General features: G+C 43.3%; 1 protein-coding gene across 1 annotated transcript in view; it reads right to left on the bottom strand.

Annotated features, from left to right (window-relative positions):
- Positions 1 to 23,245: 23,245 nt before the first annotated feature.
- The window catches only part of pgm5 (phosphoglucomutase 5), a 127,606-nt gene continuing 126,560 nt past the window's right edge, over positions 23,246 to 24,291 (bottom strand). The window contains exon 11 of the mRNA XM_067983505.1: positions 23,246 to 23,786. Within this exon, the coding sequence (XP_067839606.1) occupies positions 23,697 to 23,786 (90 nt within the window). The 3' untranslated portion in view covers positions 23,246 to 23,696. The remainder of the gene's footprint in view (positions 23,787 to 24,291) is intronic.

Genomic DNA, 24,291 nt, shown 5'->3' with positions numbered 1-24,291 from the left:
AGATCAATTCAATAATTGCCCAGTACTAATCTACTGATTATTTTGTTAGTCTGGGTGTAATTGATATGACTTCCAGCTCTGTATGTTAAATTGAGTCTCTCCACGGGAGAGGGGAGCAATAGATTACAAATATCACAGAGGAAATTATTTAATGATTTTTTTTTTGCAATATCGACTGTTTGTCTGAGCAAACTTGTACTATGGCCATGTACTGGGGTTTGCTGATGGTGAGAAATAATCAGTCATTGTCACCACTATTTTCCAATGCTGGATTCAAGGGACCTTTCTAAGTTTTTAAATTTGTTAAGGGTCACTGATATTTAGGCATCTTTAGTATTTTATTTTCAAATATTCACTCAACAAAAGGGGATTGGATATATACTTGAAGGAGAAAAAATTGCAGGGCTATGGGGAAAGAGCAGGGGAGAGTGGGACTAATTGGATAGCTCTTTCAAAGAACCGGCACAGGCATGATGGGCTGAATGGCCTCCTTTGTGCTGTATGATTCGACATAGAAATTCGAAGTGACTTTTTATCTTGTCCATGCCATTTATTTTGTGCTTCATTGTGGTCACACTTTTTAAGTAATCAGATTGAGGTTATTTTATTTGTTGTAAATAGTGGCATGAATCCTTGAATAAGATCAAGGTAAAAAGCATTACATTAGTTTAGTGCAGACCATGCTGATTAGTAGAAGAGTCTACCAGCCAGCAGATAAAAAGGAGGGCTTCTCCCCTCCTAAAATTGGAAGAATTTAAGCCCCTGTTAATCAATAACGTTTTCTCGCAGTCTTTGCATCACTGTTTTGTTCAAAGGCCATCCAAGCAGAAGGCTTATAAAACCCACGGCAGACTGGGACAAACCGTGTGGTACCTGCTTCACAACATGTGCACTGAGCGTCGAAAGAAGATTCTGACATTCATCCGTTTCTCCATACCCATGTTTGGGTTCTTGTTCATCTGTCTGGCAGCCTTTCTACTATCAATGAGCAATGGGAGCGGTTTTGAAGGACACCTGATCCTTGCCTATTGTTTAATGACGCTAGGCTTTTTTATGCTACTGCTTGGAATTTCTTGGAGTATGTACCGTGGAGCCAATCACAAACTATTTTTGCGAAGAGTTCTGAGGTATCCAGTCCCTGATCGCAGAGAGTTTCACCTTTCCACAGTAAACAGGTACGTAGAATGCAACTTAGACTTTCATTTCCAGTTGACAGGCAACATTTGGGGGTCGAGGTTCCGCTTTAGTTGCAATCGGGGAAATTGCGCCCAAAATGCGCTGATTAGGTCACAGTTCAAGTTTCCGCTAAAATTCATTCGAATAATCACAAACGTAAAATCTCCTGTGAACCAGTGCAATCGGGCAACGTAATAGAATGTAATTGTTTCTTTCTTTTTCTTTCCATTAAAAAGTATTCCTTGATATATTTAATAGTGGTAAACTGGGGCAGTTTTATTAATACAGCTGAAAATGGGTTTAACACCAAAAATAAGCTTTTCTAATAAGTGTCTCCAGTCCTCCACCTGTGAGTAACCTGATTTAAAATCACTGAAAATTACTTTTAAAAAACCTATGCTGAACCATTTAATACTTTCATTGGTGTACACTAGTCAGTTTCTCAGTAAATTAAATATTTTTTGATATGTAAAAACTTTTAAAATGTGCCTATTAGTGCCTGTACGCCTGAAAAAATGAACCTAGTTTGGAGAGCCTTCCCCAGCCAGTGTGGAATCTCACAATGTCGACCTGGGGGCGGGGCCATTCTTGTAGGCAGGGCCTGATTCGGGCAAATTGAATCTCGAACCAGTGTAAAAGATCACGGAAAACACGAACGTAAGTAACTCACCTACGTTTAAAATCCCCTCGATCTTTTGCACCGATTCCACCCGGATTATGCTGATATTACTGGTAGAGACAAGTAGAAACTTGACTCCCTTATTCTCATTGGGATAATAATGAAAAGAATGTTAACACTCTGACTTGAGGCACTAACGTTATTTAGGAGTTACTTTGGAAAGCAGCGCTGCATTGTGAGGAAGCCCCTTTTTTGTTTTTCATTTGCGGGAGGTGGGCGTGGCTGGCAAGGCCGGCATTTATTGCCCATCCCTAGTTGCCCTAGTTTGTAGCAGCTTGCTAAGCCACGTCGGAGGGAAGTTAAGAGCCAACCATCCTGGCATGGGATTGGAGACACATATAGGCCAGACCAGGTAAGGACATTAGTGAACCAGTTGGGGGGTTTTTACAGCTAAAGCTAGAGAGTTTCTAGCTTTTTCTAGCTTATTGTTTCAGAATTCCGGCTTTTTATGAATAATGCCCCGTTTTACAGAATGTTCTTATGAACAATCTGACTTTCCAAATAAAATACTGCAGTACAAAGGGATCTGGGGGTCCCAGTGCAAGAAAATCAAAAAGTTAGTTTGCAGGTGCAGCAGGTGATCAAGAAGGCCAACAGAATGTTGGCTTTTATTGCTAGGGGGATAGAATATAAAAACAGGGAGGTATTGCTGCAGTTATATAAGGTATTGGTGAGACCGCACCTGGAATACTGCATACAGTTTTGGTCTCCATACTTAAGAAAAGACATACTTGCTCTCGAGGCAGTACAAAGAAGGTTCACTCGGTTAATCCCGGGGATGAGGGGGCGGACATATGAGGAGAGGTTGAGTAGATTGGGACTCTACTCATTGGAGTTCAGAAGAATGAGAGGCGATCTTATTGAAACATATAAGATTGTGAAGGGGCTTGATCGGGTGGATGCGGTAAGGATGTTCCCAAGGATGGGTGAAACTAGAACTAGGGGGCATAATCTTAGAATAAGGGGCTGCTCTTTCAAAACTGAGATGAGGAGAAACTTCTTCACTCAGAGGGTAGTAGGTCTGTGGAATTTGCTGCCCCAGGAAGCTGTGGAAGCTACATCATTAAATAAATTTAAAACAGAAATCGACAGTTTCCTAGAAGTAAAGGGAATTAGGGGTTACGGGGAGCGGGCAGGAAATTGGACATGAATTTAGATTTGAGGTTAGGATCAGATCAGCCATGATCTTATTGAATGGCGGATCAGGCTCGAGGGGCCGATTGGCCTACTCCTGCTCCTATTTCTTATGTTCTTATGTTCTTATATCTCATCCGTCTGCCCTCTAAGGTGGATCTAAAAGATCCAATGGCACTATTTCAGTGTCCTGGCCAATATTTATCCCTCAACCAACATCAATAAAAACAGATGATCTGGTCATTATCATCTTGCTGTGCACAAATTGGCTGCCGTGTTTCCCTACATCACAACAGTGACTACACTTCAAAAGTACGTCATTGGCTGTAAAGCGCCTTGGGATGTCCTGAGGCCATGAAAGGCGCAATATAAATGCAAGTCTTTCTTTTTTTCTTATATTCTATTAGCAATTATATTCTATATACAAGAGATAAAGCTCACTGTATTGTAGGTGAGTCTGCATAAGAACCTATCTTTTATTTCCTTTTTAGCTGATTCATTCATTTATTGTAGATTGTGCTGATCTAGGTTACACGTGTCAATGTTAAGTAATGGAGTTGTTTTCACTTTTATTATTAAGCAATGACAGTATTACATAGGCTCATTACGAAGCAATGCCAAAAATCCCTATCGGTATTTATCATTTTAATGTTTAATCCCATTCCGATCAAGATATTTTTTTCTAAAACGGTGTTAATCAGCATAACACTAACTGCTTTCGCTGGGAGTGTATTGCTTATATTCACTACTCTGTGATCAAAAAAAGTTCTCTTGTTCGCAAATCTTGTTTGAGGCTTGTTAATCTCATACTTCTGACCCTCCAGTTCCATGCCAACAGTCTACGTTAAATCACTAGCTTGAATTCTCAGAGTCAGTGTCTGCTTCCCTTCTGAGTTAGACTCATGAATTGTAATGTTGTCCTTTGTTCATCTTTTTTTGAATTACAGACCTGACTTTTACCCTCCATCCTATGAGGAGAGTATAGGTGAGCCAAGCTCGCCAATCTTTGTGTTTGGGTGCACAACAATTGGGATTGAACAAAGAGTCAACATCCCTCCACCTTTATACACTGAACACAGTGCGGAAAGCATCAGTGGACCATATACAGATGGAGAATTGCCACCATTGTATGAAGAATCCGCGCAGCAGCCCAGCATTCTGAGGGAGCCCCTTCCCCCCCAATAGCGAAAGCACCCCAGGGAAATGCTAACTTATTCTTAACGTTTGAGTTTGCATGTTTGCGACTTGATTTGTGAAAGCAACATTGTACTTCTCTGATACAATGCTGTGGAAATGAGCTGCATTTCTGCTCTTGGTAAACCATTCCTTAACAATGCATCTTGACACTGGAACGGTCGAGTGGTTGCATTTCTGCGCATGTTGGACCAGAAGATCAAAGTTTTCTGCAACACTGTCCAAGCGGGTGGAGTGTGGCTCTGTTCAGTGGTTCGGTACCCATGAGACGACGAAGAAGTTACCAGAATCAGAAGAATTTAATTTGCCTTTTGATGGTCTCCTACAACACTGCTCTGGTGAAGCTCAGCTTCAGGGATTTATAGGTGCAACACACATCAAAACCTTTGTAACCAAGACCAGAACCATATCTTCATTGTTGTCTCTGCCCTTGTCTCAGCTCATCTGCTGCTGAAACCCTCATCCACACCTTTGTTACCTCTAGACTCGACTATTCCAATGATCTCCTGGCCGGCCTCCCACCTTGCAACTTCCGTAAACTTCAGCTCATCCAAAACTATGCTTCCCGTATCCTGACTCGCACCAAGTCCCGTTCTCCCATCACCCCCTGTGCTCGCTGACCTACATTGGCTCCCGGTCCAGCAACGCCTCGATTTTAAAATTCTCACCCTTGTTTTCAAATCCCTCCATGGCCTTGCCCCCTCCCCTATCTCTGCAACCTCCTCCAGCCCTACAGCCCTTTGAGATCTCTGCGCTCCTCCAATTCTGGTCTCTTGCGCATCCCCGATTTTAATCGCTCCACCATTGGTGACCGTGCCTTCAGCTGCCTAGGCCCTATGCTCTGGAAATCCCTCCCTAAACCTCTCCGCCTCTCTACCTTTCTCTCCTCCTTTAAGATGCTCCTTAAAACCCTACTTACCTCTTTGACCAATTTGTATGATAACACTCCTGTGAAGCGTCTTGGGATGTTTTACTATGATTTTCACTCAAAGGGTGGTGAGTGTCTGGAACGAGCTGCCAGAGGCAGTAGTAGAGGCGGGTACAATTTTGTCTTTTTAAAAGCATTTGGACAGTTACATGGGTAAGATGGGTATAGAGGGATATGGGCCAAGTGCAGGCAATTGGGACTAGCTTAGTGGTATAAACTGGGCGACATGGACATGTTGGGCCGAAGGGCCTGTTTCCATGTTGTAAACTTCTATGATTCTATGATTCTATGATAAAGGCGATTATGGAAATGCAAGTTGTTGTTGTTGTGTACACATAAAGCCAAAATCACTTTACATCAACACAACTGAGTGCAATTGCACCTTGATTATCTCTCACTCTCGTTTTTCCACGAGAACTTTCAAAAGTGTTAGCTCCTAGACTTGCATAAACCAACCAAAGTGCAATTGAGTCTTTTAATAGCAATTCACATAATCTGGGTTCTTGATCCAGCACGATAAGTACTTATTGTCTGGATGTCAAATACCTGGTAGAATTTCCTAACCATGCAACTCTGGTGTTGATTTGGGCATCAGGACATCAGTGGGAGCCAGTTCTGGGAGATCAACAAATATTTTTAAAATAGAACATTGTTTGTTTATCTGCACATGCTGACAACTTGATTAGATGATGACCTAAATCTAAAGCTGAGAACTTAGTGCATCCAATTAAATGTCAGCCGTGGCTCAGTGGGTAGCTCTCTTGCCTGTGGATTAGAAGAGTCTGGGTTCTAAGCCCCACTCCAGAGACTTGAGTACAGAAATGTAGGCTGGCACTCCCAGTGCAGTGCTGAGGGAGTGCCACACTGGCAGAGGTGCCGTCTTTTGAATGAGATGTTAAACTGAGACCCCGCCTGCTTTTGAAAAAGCACAGGGGAGTTCTCCCTGGTGTACTGGGCCAATACTTATCCCTCAATCAACACCTAAAATGAGATTATCTGCTGTTTGTGGGATCTTGCTGTGCACAAATTGGCTGCTGCGTTTCCTATGTTACAACAGTGACTACACTTCAAAAGTACTTCATTGGCTGTAAAGCGCTTTGGGACGTGGTGAAAATCTTTCCTTTTTTATACATTAAATACAGGTGGATTGTCAATCATCCTCCAATTTATATTATGCCCCATGGGCCATCCATCATGGTAGACAATGGAGGTTCCCACTCTATAGCATAACACCTCTTTTAGGGCATTCACTCTCCACAGATTGAGCACTGATGGTAAATGTGGAGTGTAAGTCAAGGGTCAAGGTCTGAACCAATTCCAGAGTGAAGTGGAGTGCGATTATTTCCTCCGGGGAATCTCACTCAGCTTCCTTCCGGTGTCAGGTCAGGCTCTGATACTGGACTCGGGCTGCATTTGCAGGGTTAATGCAAAGCCAAGCCGCTTCGGGCTGACGCTGTGACGTGTGAGTGCGTTATCAGAGAATTATGTGTTCGCATCCCAGCCTCAAATATCATTTAGAGCTCAACTCCTCTCCCTGACGGCGTTAAACAATTCCTCACTCAATCAGTGAAGTCAATTTCATAAGTAAAGGGTCCTACTGAACATAAGAACACAAGAAATAGGAGCAGGAGTAGGCCATACGACCCCTCGAGCCTGCTCCGCCATTCAATCAGATCATGGCTGATCTTCGACCTCTACTCCACTTTTCCGCCTGATCCCCATATCCCTTAATTTCCTTAGATTATCGATCTCAGCCTTGAATATACTCAATGACTGAGCATCCACAGCCCTCTGAGGTAGAGAATTACAAAGATTCACAACCCTCTGAGTGAGGAAATTCCTCCTCATCTCAGTGTTAAATGGCCGACCCCTTATCCTGCGACTATGCCCCCTAGTTCTTGACTCTCCAGCCAGGGGAAACAGCCTCCCAGTATCTAACCTGTCAAGCCTCCTCAGAATCTTCAATGAGGTCACCTCTCATTCTTCTAAACTCCAGAGAGTATAAGCCCATTCTACTTCATCTCGCCTCATAGGACAACCCTCTCATCCCAGGAAGTAATCTAGTGAACCTTCGTTGCACCGCCTCTAAGGCAAGTATATCTTCCCTTAGATAAGGAGACCAAAACTGTACACTGTACTCCAGGTACAGTACACAGTACTCCACAGTGGTCTCACTAAGGCCCTGTACAATTGTAGCAAGACCTCCTTGCTCTTGTACTCCAACCGCCTTGCAATAAAGGCCAACGTACTTGAAGTCATTTCCGATATATTAATCTTAGATAACAGCCATTGACATTTGGTCACACTCTTATCTTTCAAGAACAGATTGTGTCCACAGAGGTTATATAAATAGCCCAGAGGATGCTTGTGCACCAAAGTGGTCTAAATCTGTGCTGCTGCTATCTCAGTAATGGGGAGATTAATGTGTAACACCATTGCTGACACTCTCTCAGCTACCAGCTCTGAACTGCATGCAAGTGAGACCAATGAGAAGTAATTGGCAAAAATGACAAATGTATTGTCTGCCTTCAGAAACCACTAGCAAAGGGTTCAGATCTTTGTGTAGTTAAAATATGAGAAGGAAAACTCTTTTTTGTCCTTGTATTGTTATGTTTTTCTCCCATTGTAATCTTTCTATGTCACACATCTACATGGACTATGAAGAGGGGCTGGAGATTTGTTCCCAAGCAACAGCACTCTTGAGAAGCTGCTAGCAAGTATGCGAGAACTGGGATGATTGACCTTCCAATTTTCCTTTCCGCTCTATAGCCAAGTGCTTATCCTCCACTTGGCACTTCCATTGACAGAATGGTTGACATCAGGGACTGAACATAAAGGGAACTGGGTTATATCCCTGATAAATCTAGAATCTATCTATTGATTTGAATGCTTTGGCCAGGTTCACATTCACTGCACTAATTGGGAGTCCATTCTACAAGTTAGCAGTTCTGGAGTATGAAGTAGTTACTCTTTAAAAAGAAAGACTTGCATCTATATTACGCCTTTCACGACCTCAGGACGTCCCAAAGTGCTTTACAGCCAAGAAGTATTTTTTTTTGAAGTGTAGTCACTGTTGTAATGTAGGAAACACAGCAGCCAATTTGCACACAGCAAGGTCCCACAAACAGCAATATGATAATGAACAGATCTTTTGTTTTCTTTAGGTGTTGGTTGAGGGATAAATATTGTCCAGGACACTGAAGAGAAATCCCCATCTCTTCTTCAAAATGGTGTTATGGGATCTTTTACGTCCGCCTGAAAGGGCAGATGGGGCCTCGGTTTAACGTCTCATCTGAAAGACGCCACCTCCAACAGTGCAGCACTCCCTCAGTGCTGCACTGGGAGTGTCAGCCTTGGTTATTACCTTCTGATTCAGAGGCGAGAGTGCTACCCACTGAGCCATGGCTGACACATTAATTTAACTTATGCTTAACTCATAGTTTCTGTGGCTTATAATCTTGTAGTCTAGTTCTCATCTGGTTTATCACAAAAAATCAGCATGTGACATACTGAATCTCTTCAGGTTTTTAAAAACTTGAGTGGTATCCCATTTAGTCATCTTTTTCCAACGAGATGAAAGTTAATCTCCTTTAGCACCTCTTTACGGGTCATTGTGATCTTTCATCACCCCAACACCCGCACATCTTCCCGTGCGAGTGCAGGAGATGCAACACCTGCCCTTTCACTTCCTCCCTTCCCACTGTCCAGGCCCCAAACACTCCTTCTAGGTGAAACAGCGATTTACTTGTACTTCTTTCAATTTACTATACTGTATTCACTGCTCACGATGCGGTCTCCTCTACACTGGGCAGACCAAATGCAGATTGGGTGATCGCTTTGCTGAACACCTTCGCTCAGTCCGTGAGCGTGACCCTGACCTGCCGGTCGCTTGCCATTTTAATCCTCCGTTCCACTCCCACTCCTCTGTCCTCGGCCTCTTACACTGTTCCAATGAAGCTCAACGGAAGCTCGAGGAACAGCACCACATCTTTCGATTAGGCACTTTACAACCTTCCGTACTCAACGCTGATTTCAACAAATTCAGAACATAACCACTGCTCCCATTTTTTCGGACAACAGGTGCTGGTAATGGTTCTGATGTTGCCATTTACAGCTCCTCTAGACCCATCTTTTGTTTCTTAACTTGTCCCATTCCCACCCTCCTTGCATTGCATCATCATCCCTTTTGTTATTTAATCACTCCTGCCCTCTACCCCATCACAGACCTTCCCTTTTGTTCTTTCCTCCCCTCCCTCCCCCCCCTCACCCCTTTCCCTGGCTCTGTACTTGCTTAAAAACTGCTTCATCTTCAACTTCTTCCAGTTCTGACGAAGGGTCATCGACCTGAAATATTAACTCTGTTTCTTTCTCCACAGACGCTGCCTGACTTGCTGAGTATTTCCAACATTTTCTGTTTTTACTCCTTTGACTTAAATTCTAGTGACCCACTAACACAGCTAACATTTTATTTACCCTGACAATTGTTATCATATAATGTGATAACATTTGGTTCCCTGCTGTACTTTATTGCGTAATCGTATTTGCTAATATTTAGCCTGGATAGACACTAACTTACATTTCTCAATATTAAATGTCGTATATCTGCCTAATTGGCAACTGGTTTAATTTGAAAAATATTTTTCATATGTTCTCAAATATGTACTGATAAGAATGTGCTTTGTATGTTAATATCAGATGCCATCTTACGATGAATCTGCTTCGAGACTGTAAAGGCAAATGTATGAATTTGTCCTGACAAGAAGCTTACTCCCAAAGTTGGCCTACTCAAAACAAGCACTGGCTTAATACACTTACTTTGCTGCAGAAACCCTCATCCATGCCTTTGTTACCTCTAGACTCGACTATTCCAATGCTCTCATGGCCAGACTCCCACCTCGCATTCTCTGCAAACTTCAGCTCATCCAAAACTCTGCCGACTGTATCCTAACTCGCACCATGTCCCGTTCACCCATCAACCCCTGTGCTCATAGACTCACATTGGCTTCCGGTCCGGGAACGCCGCGATTTTAAAATTCTCATCCTTGTTTTCAAATCCCTCCATGGCCTCGCCCCTCCCTATCTCTGTGACTTCCTCTGGCCCTACAATCCTCCGAGATCTCTGCGCTCCTCCAATTCTGGCCTCTTGCGCATCCCCGATTTTCATCACTCCACTGTGGGCAGCCGTGCCTTCAGCCATCTAGGCCTTAAGCTCTGGAATTCCCACCCTAAACCTCTCCGCCTCTCTACCTCTCTCTCCCTTTAAGACGCTCCTTAAAACCTACCTCTTTGACCAAGCTTTTGGTTACCTTTTTTTTAATTTGTTCATGGGATGTGGGTGTCACTGGCGAGGCCAGCATTTATTGCCATCCCTAATTGCCCTTGAGAAGGTGGTGATGAACCGCCATCTTGAACCGCTGCAGTCCGTGTGGTGATGGTTCTCCCACAGTGCTGTTAGGTAGGGAGTTCCAGGACTTTGACCCAGCGACGATGAAGGAATGATGATATATTTCCAAGTCAGGATGGTGTGTGACTTGGAGGGGAACGTGCAGGTGGTGTTGTTCCCATGTGCCTGCTGCCCTTGTCCTTCTAGGTGGTAGAGGTCACGGGTTTGGGAGGTGCTGTCGAAGAAGCCTTGGTGAGTTGCTGTAGTGCATACTGTGGATGGTACACACTGCAGCCACAGTGCACCGGTGGTGAAGGGAATGAATGTTTAATCAAGCGGGCTGCTTTGTCCTGGATGGTGTCGAGCTTCTTGAGTGTTGTTGGAGCTGCACTCATGCAGGCAAGTGGAGAGTATTCCATCACACTCCTGACTTGTGCCTTGTAGATGGAGGAAAGGCTTTGGGGAATCAGGTGAGTCACTCGCTGCAGAATACCCAGCCTCTGACCTGCTCTTGTAGCCACAGTATTTATATGGCTGGTCCAGTTAAGTTTCTGGTCAATGGTGACCCCCAGGATGTTGCTGATGGCGGATTTGGCAATGGTAATGCCGTTGAATGTCAAGGGGAGGTTGTTAGACTCACTCTTGTTGAAGATGGTCATTGCCTGGCACTTGCCTGGTGTGAATGTTACTTGCCACTTATCAGCCCAAACCTGGATGTTGTCCAGGTCTTGCTGCATGCAGGCATGGACTGCTTCATTACCTGAGGGGCTGCGAATGGAACTGAACACTGTGCAATCATCAGTGAACATCCCCATTTCTGACCTTATAATGGAGGGAAGGTCATTGATGAAGCAGCTGAAGATGGTTGGACCGAGGACACTGCTCTGAGGAACTCCTGCAGCAATGTCCTGGGGCTGAGTTGATTGGCCTCCAACAACCACTAACATCTTCCTTATATCTGTCCTAATATCTCCATATGTGGCTTAGTAGCAAATCTTTGTCTGATAATCACTCCTGTGAAGTGCCTTGGGACGTTTCACCACGTTAAATGTGCTATATAAATGAAAGTTGTTGTTGTTTACCAACCTGATCTTGGTACCTTGCTTCCTACATCACCCCTCCACCCCCCCACCATCTCTTGTTTGTCTTGCTATGAGCTGCAAAGCTTCTTCCTATTGCAAACGTAACATTTTCAAGATTCTTCTTATACAACTCTCGCAGTTGCAGTTCCTTGAGGCTGGTTACGCGCTAGCTTTTCCTTTGTAATCAGAGAATACAGAGTTAAAGGAATGTGCCTGGCAAGGATATTTCTTATCACCCCTTTGCCTGCATGCCTGCCATTCTTATCAGATTTGAAAGTGTAAGCTCCATTTAAACACCTTGCCTTCAAGGCTAGTAAAACCCATTGTGGCAGGTATTTGGAGTTCTCATGGTGGCTTGGATTTAACAGGGCGCATTATTGTTTCTGCAGGTTCAAGAATGGAGCTCTAGGTCAGGGTTTAATTTGATTGATGAGGAGTTTGTACTGAAAGAGTATAAATATATAAACAGGAGTTAAGAAGGGACCCGTGTGTATAGGGCTGTCCCCTGAGCTGCCTGCGACCCCTACTCATATTTCATTACCAGTTGCAATCCTTGCTTAGTGCACAAGCTCAATAAATATTAATATGAAAATAATATCAGTCGGAGAAAATCAGCACAAGCCTGGCTGTCAAAACACTTATTTCATTACTTAGTTGAGGTTTAAGATTTCAATGGAGTTCCCAGAACAAGACAGTAGAACCTGCTGATTGATTGAATGCTTTACTGATTCTGAGCCCTCCATTGTTATTCTGTAATAGTCTAAGTGGTTGTGGGGATCACAGTGGCCTTAGTTCAGCAAACTCCATCTTGCCATTGATTTTAATGAGGGGGGGTGGGTGTTGAGCGATGATAATTAGCAGTTCAACTTTTTCAGCGAGTGTCTCTGGGGAGCAATGCAAAAGTCCCAGCAAATTATGATGTGGTGTAAATAGACTCCAATTCCATTCCTCGCCCTGACCACAATCTGAGCCTGTTTGCAACCTTGCTATCCTATTTGACCTTGAGCTGAGCTTCTGTCCCCATATTTTCTCCATTACCCAGACCGCCTACTTCCACCTCCCTAATATCGCTTTTGTGACCTCCAGACTCGACTATTCCAATGCTCCCCTGGCCATCTTCCACCCTCCATTGACTTCAGCTTATCCAAAACCCTGCTGCCCATATCCTAACTCGCACCAAGTCCTGTTCACCCAAGCCGTCTTGCACCCCCTCCTGATTTTCATCACTCCAACATTGGCGGCCATGCCTTCAGCTGCCTAAGCCCTAAGCTTTGGAAATCCCTCCCTAAACCTCTCTGCCTCTGTAACTCTCACTCCTCCTTAAGACGGTCTTTAAAACACACCTCTTTGACCAAGCTTTTGGTCATCTGTCCTAATATCTCCTTATTTGGCTCGGTGTCAAATTCTATTTGATAATCGTTCCTGTGAAGCGCCTTGCGGCTTTTTACTAGGTTAAAGACGCTATATAAATGCAAGTTGTTGTTGTTGATGTTGTAATAGCATAAGTCACTCATGCTATAATTTCCTGGAATTTCTGCATCATAATAATGGCGTTCAACATAGATACATCTTTACTGTGTCGCATGTGTTCAGCAAATTCAGCCCAGGTGTCTTTACTTACCTTGGCCAAACTTGTAAGGTCATTAAATTTCTTCCCGCACTCTGTGGCTGTTCATGGGCTGGTGGAGGTCGCACCTCCTTACAGAGCAGATTGGGGGAACATCACAACCAGACAACATAGGAAACAAAACAGAAAATGCTAGAAATGCACAGCAGGTCTATGAAAATCTAAAAGCAGAAAAGATCGGTCAACATTTCAGGCCGAGACCCTTGGCGATTGCTGACAAACGATCTCCACTCAAAACGTAAAGCTATCTTTTCTTTCTTCAGCTCCTGATGAAGTAGATACCGTACACCTCCCCTTTTACAAATCCGCACAGGTTGTATGAGCACCAAGGACATGATTCTGTGCCTTTTCTTATCCGTTCTCTATTTCCTGAGTTTTGAGTTTTTATTTCAGATTTTCAGCATCTGCTGGTATTCTCTTTAGCTCGAACCAAACAACGTGCCATTGCTAATGGAGATAGAAGATAAGAAAGAAGTTATACCTATTCTTAGCAGCTCCTTTGTCTAACACCACTAGCATTGCAAACACTACAGTCACCTGCCCTCTCAGGAGGATGTAAAAGATCCCATGGCGCTATTTCGAAGACAAGCAGGGGGGTTCTGCCCAGTACCCTGCCCAATATTTATCCCTCAACCAACACCACTAAAAAACAGATTATCTGACCATTATCACATTGCTGTTTGTGGGATCTTGCTGTGCGCAAATTAGCTGCTGTATTTCCTACATCACAACAGTGACTATACTTTAAAAAGTACTTCATTGGCTGTAAAACACTTTGGGACATCCAGAGGTTGTAAAAGGTACTATATATATGCAAGTCCTTTTTTTTATATATAATGGATATAATGGAAGGGTAACTGAGACCCATTGCCTGCAATTCCTACCTGGAGGGCCACATGTGCAGCAAATGCCTCCAGATGCTCAAGCCTAAGCTGAGGGTTTCTGAGCCTGAGGGGCGGCTGGAGTCACTGCAGAGCATAAACAAGGTTGAAGATTTCCTGGATTGTACGCTCCAGGAGGTGGTCACACCGCAGCCAAAGAGAGTTCAGGATAGCAAGTGGATGGCCATCCAAAAGGATAGGAAAAGGCAGGCACTGCAGGGATATTCTGGGTGTGTGACACTGAATACCAGTGAGGGTGACGACACCTCGAAGGAGTGCAGTCCAGAGGATGGCACCATAGGGCAAAGGACGTCACAGGGGGGCACAGTGAAGTATAGAAATGCAGTAATCATAGGGGATTCGATAATCAGGGGACAGGCAGGCGTTTCTGTGACCATCGACGTAAGTCCCGCATGGTGTGTTGCCTCCCTGGTGCCAGGGTAAAGGGCATCATGGAGAGGGTGCAGAACATTCTGCGGGGGGAAGGGGAACAGCCAGATGCCGTGGTCCATGTGAGTACCAACGACATAGGAAAGAAAAGGGTCGAGGTCTTGCGGCTAGAGTTTCAGGAGCTAGGGAGGAAGTTAAAAAGCAGAACCTCAAAGGAAGTGATCGCTGGATTACTCCCAGTGCCACGCGCTAGTGAGTACAGAAATTGGAAGATAAGGCAGTTTAATGTGTGGTTAGAGACATGGTGCAAGAGGGGGGGTTTCAGATTCTTGGGGCATTGGGACCAGTTCTGGGGCAGGAGGGATCTGTTCAAGATGGACGGGTTGCACCTCAACAGAGCTGGGACCAATGTCCTCGCGGGGAGGTTCACTAGTGCTGTGGGGGAGGGTTTAAACTAATTTTGCAGGGGGATGGGCACCAAGATGTAGCATTAGAAAGGAGAAACAAGGTGCACAAAGGATTGGGAGATAGCACTAGACTAAGAAATAGGACGATATTAAGCGAGATTAGACTAAGAGTGAATACTAGAAGGTCTAAGATAGGTTTAGAGTGCATGTGTGTAAATGCACGAAGCGTGGTAAATAAGGTTGGTGAGCTGCAGGCACAAATAGCCACATGGGAATATGATGTAGTGGCCATAATGGAGACCTGGCTCAAAAAAGGGCAGGATTAGGTACTAAATATTCCTGGATACAAGGTGTTCAGGAAAGATAGGGAAGGAAAGAAAGGTTGGGGGGTGCGGTGGCAGTATTGATTAAGGAGAATATTGCAGTGATGGAGAGAGAGGATGTCCTGGAGGGGTCAAGGACAGAATCTATTTGCTTAGAGTTAAGAAACAATAGAGGTGCCATTACACTACTGGGTGTATTCTATAGGTCACCAAATAGTGGGAAGGATATAGAGGAGCAAATTTGCAGAGAAATTACAGAGAGGTGCAAGAACTATAAAGTAGCGATAATGGGGGGCTTCAACTATCCTAATATAGACTGGGATAGTAATAGTGTAAAGGGCAAAGAAGAAGAGGAATTTCTGAAGTGTGTTCAGGAGAACTTTCTTGATCAGTATGTTTCCCGTCCAATGAGTATGGAGGCATTGCTGGATCTGTTTATGGGGAATGAGGTGGGTCAAGTGGAGCAAGTGTTAGTGGGGGAACATTTAGGGTACAGTGATCATAGTATCATAAGATTTAGATTAGTTATGGAAAAGGACAAGGAGAAATTTAGAGTAAAAATACTTAATTGGAGGAGGGCCAATTTCAGTGGGTTGAGAATGGATCTGGCCCGGGAAAATTGGAATCAAAGATTGGTAGGCAAAACTGTAATCAAACAATGGGTGACCTTTAAAGAGGTGATAGTTTAGGTACAGTCTAGATACATTCCCACAAGGGGGAAAGGTAGGGCAACCAAATCCAGAGCTCCCTGGATGATGAAAGAGAGAGAGAGTAAGATGAAGCAGAAAAAGGGGGAGTATGACAGGCATCAGGTTGATAATACAAGTGAGAACCAGACTGAAAAGTACAGAGGAGAAGTGCAAAAGGAAATAAGAGAGTGTGAGAATAGATTGGCGGCTAACATAAATGGGAATCCAAAAGTCTTCTATAGGCATATAAATAGTAAACGGGTAGTAAGAGAAGGGGTGGGGCCAATTAGGGACCAAAAAGGAGATCTACGCATGGAGGCAGAGAGCATGGCTGAGGTACTAAATGAGTACTTTGCATCTGTCTTTACCAAGGAAGAAGATGCTGCCAAAGTCTCAGTAAAAGAGGAGGTAGTTGAGATACTGGATGGGCTAAAAATTGATAGAGGAGGTTACTAGAAAGGCTAGTTGTATTTAAAGTAGATAAGTCACCCTGTCCAAATGGGATGCATCCAATCTCCCAATCTTCCTTAGATATGGGGGTGGTGCCAGAGGACTGGAGAATTGCAAATGTTACACCCTTGTTCAAAAAAGGGTGCAAGGATAAACCCAGCAACTATAGGCCAGTCAGTTTAACCTGGGTGCTGGGGAAGCTTTTAGAAACAATAATCTGGAACAAAATTAATAGTCACTTGGACAAGTGTGGATTAATAAAGGAAAGCCAGCACAGATTTGTTAAAGGCAACTCATGTTTAACTTGATTGAGTTTTTTGATGAGGTAACAGAGAGGGTTGATGTTGTGTATATGGACTTTCAAAAGGCGTTTGATAAAGTGCCACATAATAGGCTTGTCAGCAAAATTGAAGCCCATGGAATAAAAGGGACAGTAGCAGCATGGATACAAAATTGGCTAAGTGACAGAAAACAGAGAGTAGTGATGAATGGTTGTTTTTCAGACTGGAGAGAGGTGTACAGTGGTGTTCCTCAGGGGTCGGTACTAGACCATTGCTTTTTTTGATCTATATTAATGACTTGGACTTGGGTGTACAGGGCACAATTTCAAAAATTTGCAGATGATACAAAACTTGGAAGTGTAATGAACAGTGAGGAGGATAGTGATAGACTTCAAGAGGATATAGACAGGCTGGTGGAATGGGCGGACATATGACAGATGAAATTTAATGCAGAGAAGTGCGAAGTGATACATTTTGGCAGGAAGAATGAGGAGAGGCAATACAAACTAAATGGTACAATTCTAAAGGGGGTGCAGGAACAGAGAGATCCGAGGGTATCTGTGCACAAATCTTTGAAGGTGGCAGGACAGGAAGATAAATGGTTAAAAAAGCATACGGGATCCTGGGTTTTATAAATAGAGGCATAGAGTACAAAAGCAAGGAAGTTATGTTGAACCTTTATAAAACACTGGTTCGGCCACAACTGGAGTATTGTGTTCAATTCTGGGCACCACACTTTAGGAAGGATGAGCAGGCCTTAGAGAGGATGCAGAAGAGATTTACTAGAATGATTCCAGGGATGAAGGATTTCAGTTACGTGGCTAGACTGGAGAAGCTGAGGTTATTCTCCTTAGAGCAGAGAAGGTTGAGGGGAGATTTGATGGAAGTGTTCAAATCATGAAACGTTTAGATAAAGTAAATAAAGAGAAGCTGTTCCCATTGGCAGAAGGGTCGAGAACCAGAGGACACAGATTTAAGGTGATTGGCAAAAGAGCCAAAGACAACATGAGGTAAAGCTTTTTTATGCAGTGAGTGGTTATGATCTGGAATGCACTGCCTGAAAGGGTGGTGGAAGCAGATTCAATCATGGCTTTTAAAAAGGAATTGGATAAATACTTGAAGGGACAAAAATTTGCAGGGCTACGGGGCAAGAGCGGGGGAATGGGATTAACTGGATTGCTCTTAAAGAGCTGCATGGGCTCGATGGGCTGAATGGCCTCCTCCTGTGCTATAGCCATCCTATGATATTTATACTTTCACCCAAATTTTTCTTCATTGCCTTAAAAAGCAGCTCTCCTGAAGTATGCTGGATTGATTTTCTTATGCCTTGCACCAGTTTATATCCCAAGGCTTAATCTATGACATATTATGGCCACTAGTTCTCAGTTATTGCTGAACGCTCATATTTACTGTCATCTCGGGCCTCTTCTTAAGAACGGCATTGTTTCGCAATGGTGGTAAAGGTAGTGTTTTCATGGCTTTGTTCTAAATGATCAGCGAGGAAGATAATCGACTGAGAATGTTGAGAGTTCAAATCGTAAATCAGGCAATATCAATTACTTTTTATTACCCTCTGTTGACATTATTTTAGCTTAGAACTGCCATAATTATAGTACTAACATGGGCAGTTTCCATATCTCAGTCCGCTGTTTCAAAGTACAAATGTCATTTGTTCCCCTATTTTTCGTGCATGTGCCCTAACATTGCTTCAGTTTCTTAAGGAAATTGGTTTAGAAATTCAAATATACCTTCTAGCACTTTACTCACTGTCTTATTTTATGTATTGTGTGATTTTTTGTTTGCATGCATGTCCAGGTACAGAATGTCAGCGCTGGAGAAATGTATATTTCTGAGTGTAAATCTCTGCTCCATTCCCTCAGCTCAGGACTTTGCCTTGAACCCAGCTCAGGACTTCACCTTTGACACCTCTAGTCTCGACTATTCCAGTGCTCTCCCAGCCGGCCTCCCATCTTCCACCCTCCGGAACCTTCAGCTCATCCAAAGCTGTGTGGCCCATATCCTAACTCGCACCAAGTCCCGTTCACCCCTGTGCTCGCTGACCTACATTGTTTCCCAGTCCCATAATATCTCAAATTAAAAATTCTCATCCTTGTTTTCAAATCCCTCCGTGGCCACACCCCTCCCTTTCTCTGTAACCGCCTCCAGCCCTACAACCCTCCGAAATCCAATTCTGGTCTCTTGCGCAACCCTGATTTTCCATCGCGCCACCATTAGTGGCCGTGCCTTCAGCTGCCTGGGCCCTAACCTTTGGAATTCCCTCCCTAAACCTCTCCACCTCTCTACCTCTCTCTCCTCCTTTAAGATGCTCCTTACAGCCTACCTCTTTGACCAAACTTTTGGTCACCTGTCCTAATATCTCAGTGTCAAATTTTGTCTGATAATGCTCCTGTTAAGTGCCTTGGTCGCTTTGCTATTTTAGCAAAAGAACCAGGGGGGGGAGATGAGGAGAATTTTTTTTTAACGCAGCGAGTTGTTATGATCTGGAATGCGCTGCCTGAAAGGGCAGTGGAAGGAGATTCAATAGTAACTCTCAAAAGGGAATTGGATAAATACTTGAAAAGGAAAAATTTGCAGGGCTGTGGGGAAAGAGCAGGGGAGTGGGACTAATTGGATAGCTCTTTCAAAGAGCCGGCACAGGCGCAATGGGCTGAATGGCCTCCTTCTGTGTTGTATGATTCTATGACTATGAGTAATTGGTGTTCAGTTCTAAAATGTTATTATACAGCAATTCTTTGTGTACCCTGATGATCATTCAAATTTTATTCATTTCACAAACATGTCACACTGTTTTGCTGACACCTTGTGAATAATACAAAGAAGCCTGTTGTACTTCCATTTGTAAAGTTTCCAAATAAAATGGATCGGGTGAAGGTCAGATATTCTAGAAATCACTGCAAGAGAGCGCACATGACCAGTTTGCGTTTTTATTCTGTCGGTATTCTTAATTCCGCTTTTCTCAGTGAGTCCCCACTCATTATACAAGTGTTTAAAATAATTCACTGCAGCAAAATATAAAATGACTTCCACTCTGGAAGATAGATTGCAGAATGGCCTTGCACAATTATCTTCACGCTGTTGTCAGGCTGAAGGAATACTGTACCAGCAAAACATTCTGTTACTTAGGTCAGGAACAATGTACAAGAAGGTGGGAATGTGTTGCTGATGTTTCCATTTAGCGACGAGCTGAAATATTCATTACTGGGATTTGACCTCATTCAGTGACCTGTGAGTAAAGATCAGCTGCTGTTGAAATGTGATTTGTTTAAAGGTGTACCAACATCACGGAAACATTGTGAACAGAGGTTTTGGGGATTGCAGATAAACTGTCACTTTTGTGTTTGTGTGAAGTGGTTTCCACTTTCCATTGAAGCAAAGGTGATGATATTAGTTGGGAGGTTGCCCCGCACTATTTGTGTTTGACAACGCACAGGGGAGAACCCAGCACGAGGCCAAGACTGATTTAAAAGTACTCAGGGGTCTTAACATTTTTTTAACAGCAGGGGAGTTCTCCCCGGTGACCTGGGCCAATATTTATCCCTCAATCAAAGTCACTAAAAAAACAGATGATCTGGTCATTATCCCATTGCTGTTTGTGGGATCTTGCTGTGCGCAATTTGGCTGCCGTGTTTCCTACAACAGTGACTACGCTTCAAAAAGTACTTCATTGGCTGTAAAGCGCTTTGGAATGTCCTGTGGTCGTGAAAGGTGCTATATAAATGCAAGTCTCTCTTTTCTTTCTAACTCTCCAACTACAGGGTTACTGGCTTTCAAATGAAGTTTACAACAGTCTGACAGTTAATTGTGGGCTGAATGTTTATGCAAAGGCTCTCAGTGGACAGAATTAAAGCTGCAAAATCAATGTCCTACCAGAGAATGCCCTGTGACAGTCCGTTATAGTGTTGAGATTGATTTTACAGTAAACTAATGGCCTTTCACTTCAGAGGAAGTCTGTCACAACTCACTTGTAATTGTATCACTTGTAAGTTACGGGTCTTTCAATGTTTGACAATGAAACAGTAATAGTTGTCCACTGGGACATGTGTATATATATATTATATATATAGATATATGTTTGGGTTTTTTTGAGTGACAAACCCAAAGGGCAAGGCCCATAGGGCAGGAAACCACCAAGATTGAAAAGAAGAAAGAAGATGGAGCTAAATCAAGATGTAGGGAGAAGGTAACGGCAAGCATTTCAAAGCTTGGAGATTGTAGGAACAAAGGAAGACTGAGGGAATTAAGGAGTGCAACAGTTTGAGGATCTTGAGAAGGAGAGAAAATAGGAGCCAGCCTGAGACGTCTTGATGCAGCACAGTGGGCAGGACTAACAGAGTTCTTTTTTGACCCAGAAAAAAACAACTTCAATTGCCATTTATGCTTTAATCAGGAGGGGAAAGAACTTCAGGAAAAGACGTTCACAACATTTTAATTGCCTGAATTTTGGGATAGGAAAGTGAACAGGGGAAAAAGAAAGACTTGCATTTATATAGCGCCTTTCATGACCTCAGGACGTCTCAAAGTGCTTTACAGCCAATGAAGTGCTTTTGCAGTGTAATGTTGTAATGTAGGAAATGCGGCAGCGAATTTGCGCACAGCAAGATCCCACGAACAGTTATGTAATAATGACCAGATAATCTATTTTAGTGATGTTGGTTGAGGGATAAATATTGGCCAGGACACTGGGGAGAACTCCCCCTGCTCTTCTTCAAAATAGTGCCATGGGATCTTTTACATCCACCTGAAAGGGCAGATGGGGCTTCGGTTTAACGTCTCATCTGAAAGATGGCACCTCTGACAGTGCAGCCCTCCCTCGGTACTGCACTGGGAGTGTCAGCCTAGATTTTGTGCTCAAATATCTGGAGTGGGCCTTAAACCCACGACCTTCTGATTCAGAGGTGAGAGTTCTGGTATGGTGAGGTCCTGTCCTAACTCCTGAGCTACTGAATTTTCAGCCTACCGCGGTCAGGGTTAGAACAATAGTGTGGGGTTTTACTGTAAAGACTGCTTTCCGTGCTCAGTAATTGATTCATTTCAAAACACATCTGAAGAAGGTTCAGAGGGGAAGTTATTAGCTGATTTAGATGCAAATACACCGTGCAGCTGCTGAATTCTGAGTTGAATTGAGCTCTTGTACTTTGAATTCTCTCTTTGTGAGACTACCGTAATGAACTGTTAGAACTGACTAGTTGTTGACTGCTAAATATAACAGCCTTCCTAGATCGTGGAGACACATAAATCTAAATCAATCCTAGAGGTGAAAGTGTGTGAAACCTTTATGCTGTCTAGCTTCCCCAGTGTAAAGTTTTCAATGCAACTTTAAATCTTTTAATCATTTGTTTCTTGGAATGCAGGGTGATACAGTTCTTTAATGAAAGGTAACATTAAAGAAAGAACTTGCATTAATATAACAACGTTCACAACCTCAGGATGTCCCAAAGCTCTTTACATCAATGAAGTGATGTAGGAAACGTGGCAGCCAATTTGTACACAGCAAGGTCCCACAAACAGCAATGTGATAATGACCAGATAATCTTTTTGATGTTGGTTGAGGGATAAATATTGGCCAGGACACTGCGGAGAATTGCACTGTCTGCTCAAAATAGTGCCATTGGATCATTTTACATCCACCTGAGAGGGCAGACAAGGCCTCAGTTTAATGTCTCATCCAAAAGACAGCACCTCCAACAGTGCAGCACTCCCATGGGAGCATTAGCCAAGATTATATACTCAAGTCTCTGGAGTGGGACTATGAACCCACAATTGTCTGACTCAGATGGTAAGAGTGCTACCCACTGAGCCACAGCTGAGAATAATAGCGATAGCCCACCAAAGTTAGCAAACAGTAAACAGAATTCAAGGCCAAGCCATTTTAAATACAACATTCCTTAAGGCCATGATCGAAATGTAAACCATATTAAATATAATTCCTTCAAAGTGACCTTATTGCTGTATTTTGACAATTGCTTGTTGCATTGAATTACATAGAATTTACAGCACAGAAACAGGCCATTCGGCCCAACTGGCCTACGCTGGTGTTTATGCTCCACACACTTTGCAGTTTACATTATCAAGTAAAATACAAGTAAAGTAATTAGCTGTTGGAAACATTACTCTGCGGATCAACTACGATCACACCGTATACTAATTAATTCTGCCTCATGATCTTACAAAGAAGGATTCAAAATGCACAGTCACAAATCCGTACATAGCCTTCTGGGTCACGGGAGAATGTGCAGACTGTCAGTTCAATTCTTGTGCACAATTAGTGAACACACGAGGGAAGGGTTTATTATTTTGTCGCTCCTCACGTGTAGCATGGTGTCCCAGGAGAGCTTGTTGGGGATTTAGGCGGGGGGAGCACTATCCATGAATGGAAGACGCTGCAGGGCTCGTTATATCTACCCTACAGGGCTATGTGTTCTCCTGTATGATCATACTAGCTGTGGGTAAAAAGTAAATAAAAGTCTCCTCATCTCCCCTCTGGTTCTTTTGCCAATCCTGTACAAAAGGAAATGACAGCATGATCTAGTCAATAGTTTAACAGGGAAAATACTCAGACTGTGACTTAAGACACAACCATAATAACTAAATTAGCTGCACTTTTGTTAGCAATAGAGTTTAATAATATTTTGGGGTGGGGGGGGAGTTGAGAATTTGAATTTTACATGATGGCTTACAATAATATTGTATACTATAATAATAAAGCCACTGGGTGACTTTTTACACTGATCCTAAAACATACGATTAACACACGGCCCTCTTATATGGTGAATAGTATCTCAAACAACACATGTCATGCAAGAATAACACAGTGGCTCTTTATAAAATACATCAATATTGTTAACGCAGGCACATAAAAACAAAAAGCTGGATAACATCTTCATTTTACAAACCGTTCCACGTTCCTTTCTTTTCTTTAGTAATTTCTGTTAGCATGTAGGTACGAAGGTGTAAAGTGAGAGCAGCTGATATGAACATCTCAAGCTGAAATTTAACAACAAAACAAAAAAAAAATCTCTCTTGGCCCCTTGTGTGGTGTTGGCAGCAGAGCTCAGGTGATGACCGTGGGACCTCTGCGGGACGTCCGATCGTGGATCTGAGAGAGTTTCAGTGCGACGGCGATGAGTGGGCCCAGCACCACCTGGGGAAACACAACCAAAACATCGGTAACTTTTCCCAAAGGTGCCCCCTGATAGCATATCATACCACCTTCTCGAGGGCAATTAGGGATGGGCAATAAATGCTGGCCTCGCCAGCGATGCCCACATCCCGTGAACGAATTAAAAAAAAATAGGAACAAAACATAGGAACATAGGAACACAGGAGCATGGGTACATAGGAACACAGAAGCATAGGAACATAGGAACATAGAAGCATACGAACATAAAAGCAAAGGAACATAGGAACACAGGAACATAGGTACATAGGAACATAGAAACATAGGAACATAGAAACACAGGAACATAGAAATACTGGGACATAGGAACATAGAAACATAGGAACATAGAAATACTGGGACATAGGAACATAGAAACATAGGAAGACAGGAGAATAGGAACATAAGAACATAGGAACAGGAGAAGGCCATTCAGCCCCTCAAGCCTGTTCCGCCATTCAATTAGATCATGGCTGATCTGTATCTGAAC

Source organism: Heptranchias perlo, chromosome 4 (assembly GCF_035084215.1).
Source record: "Heptranchias perlo isolate sHepPer1 chromosome 4, sHepPer1.hap1, whole genome shotgun sequence".
In the NCBI taxonomy this organism is placed as follows: domain Eukaryota; kingdom Metazoa; phylum Chordata; class Chondrichthyes; order Hexanchiformes; family Hexanchidae; genus Heptranchias; species Heptranchias perlo.
Note: the sequence above shows the minus strand (reverse complement) of the source record. Positions and strands in the feature narration are given on the sequence as shown.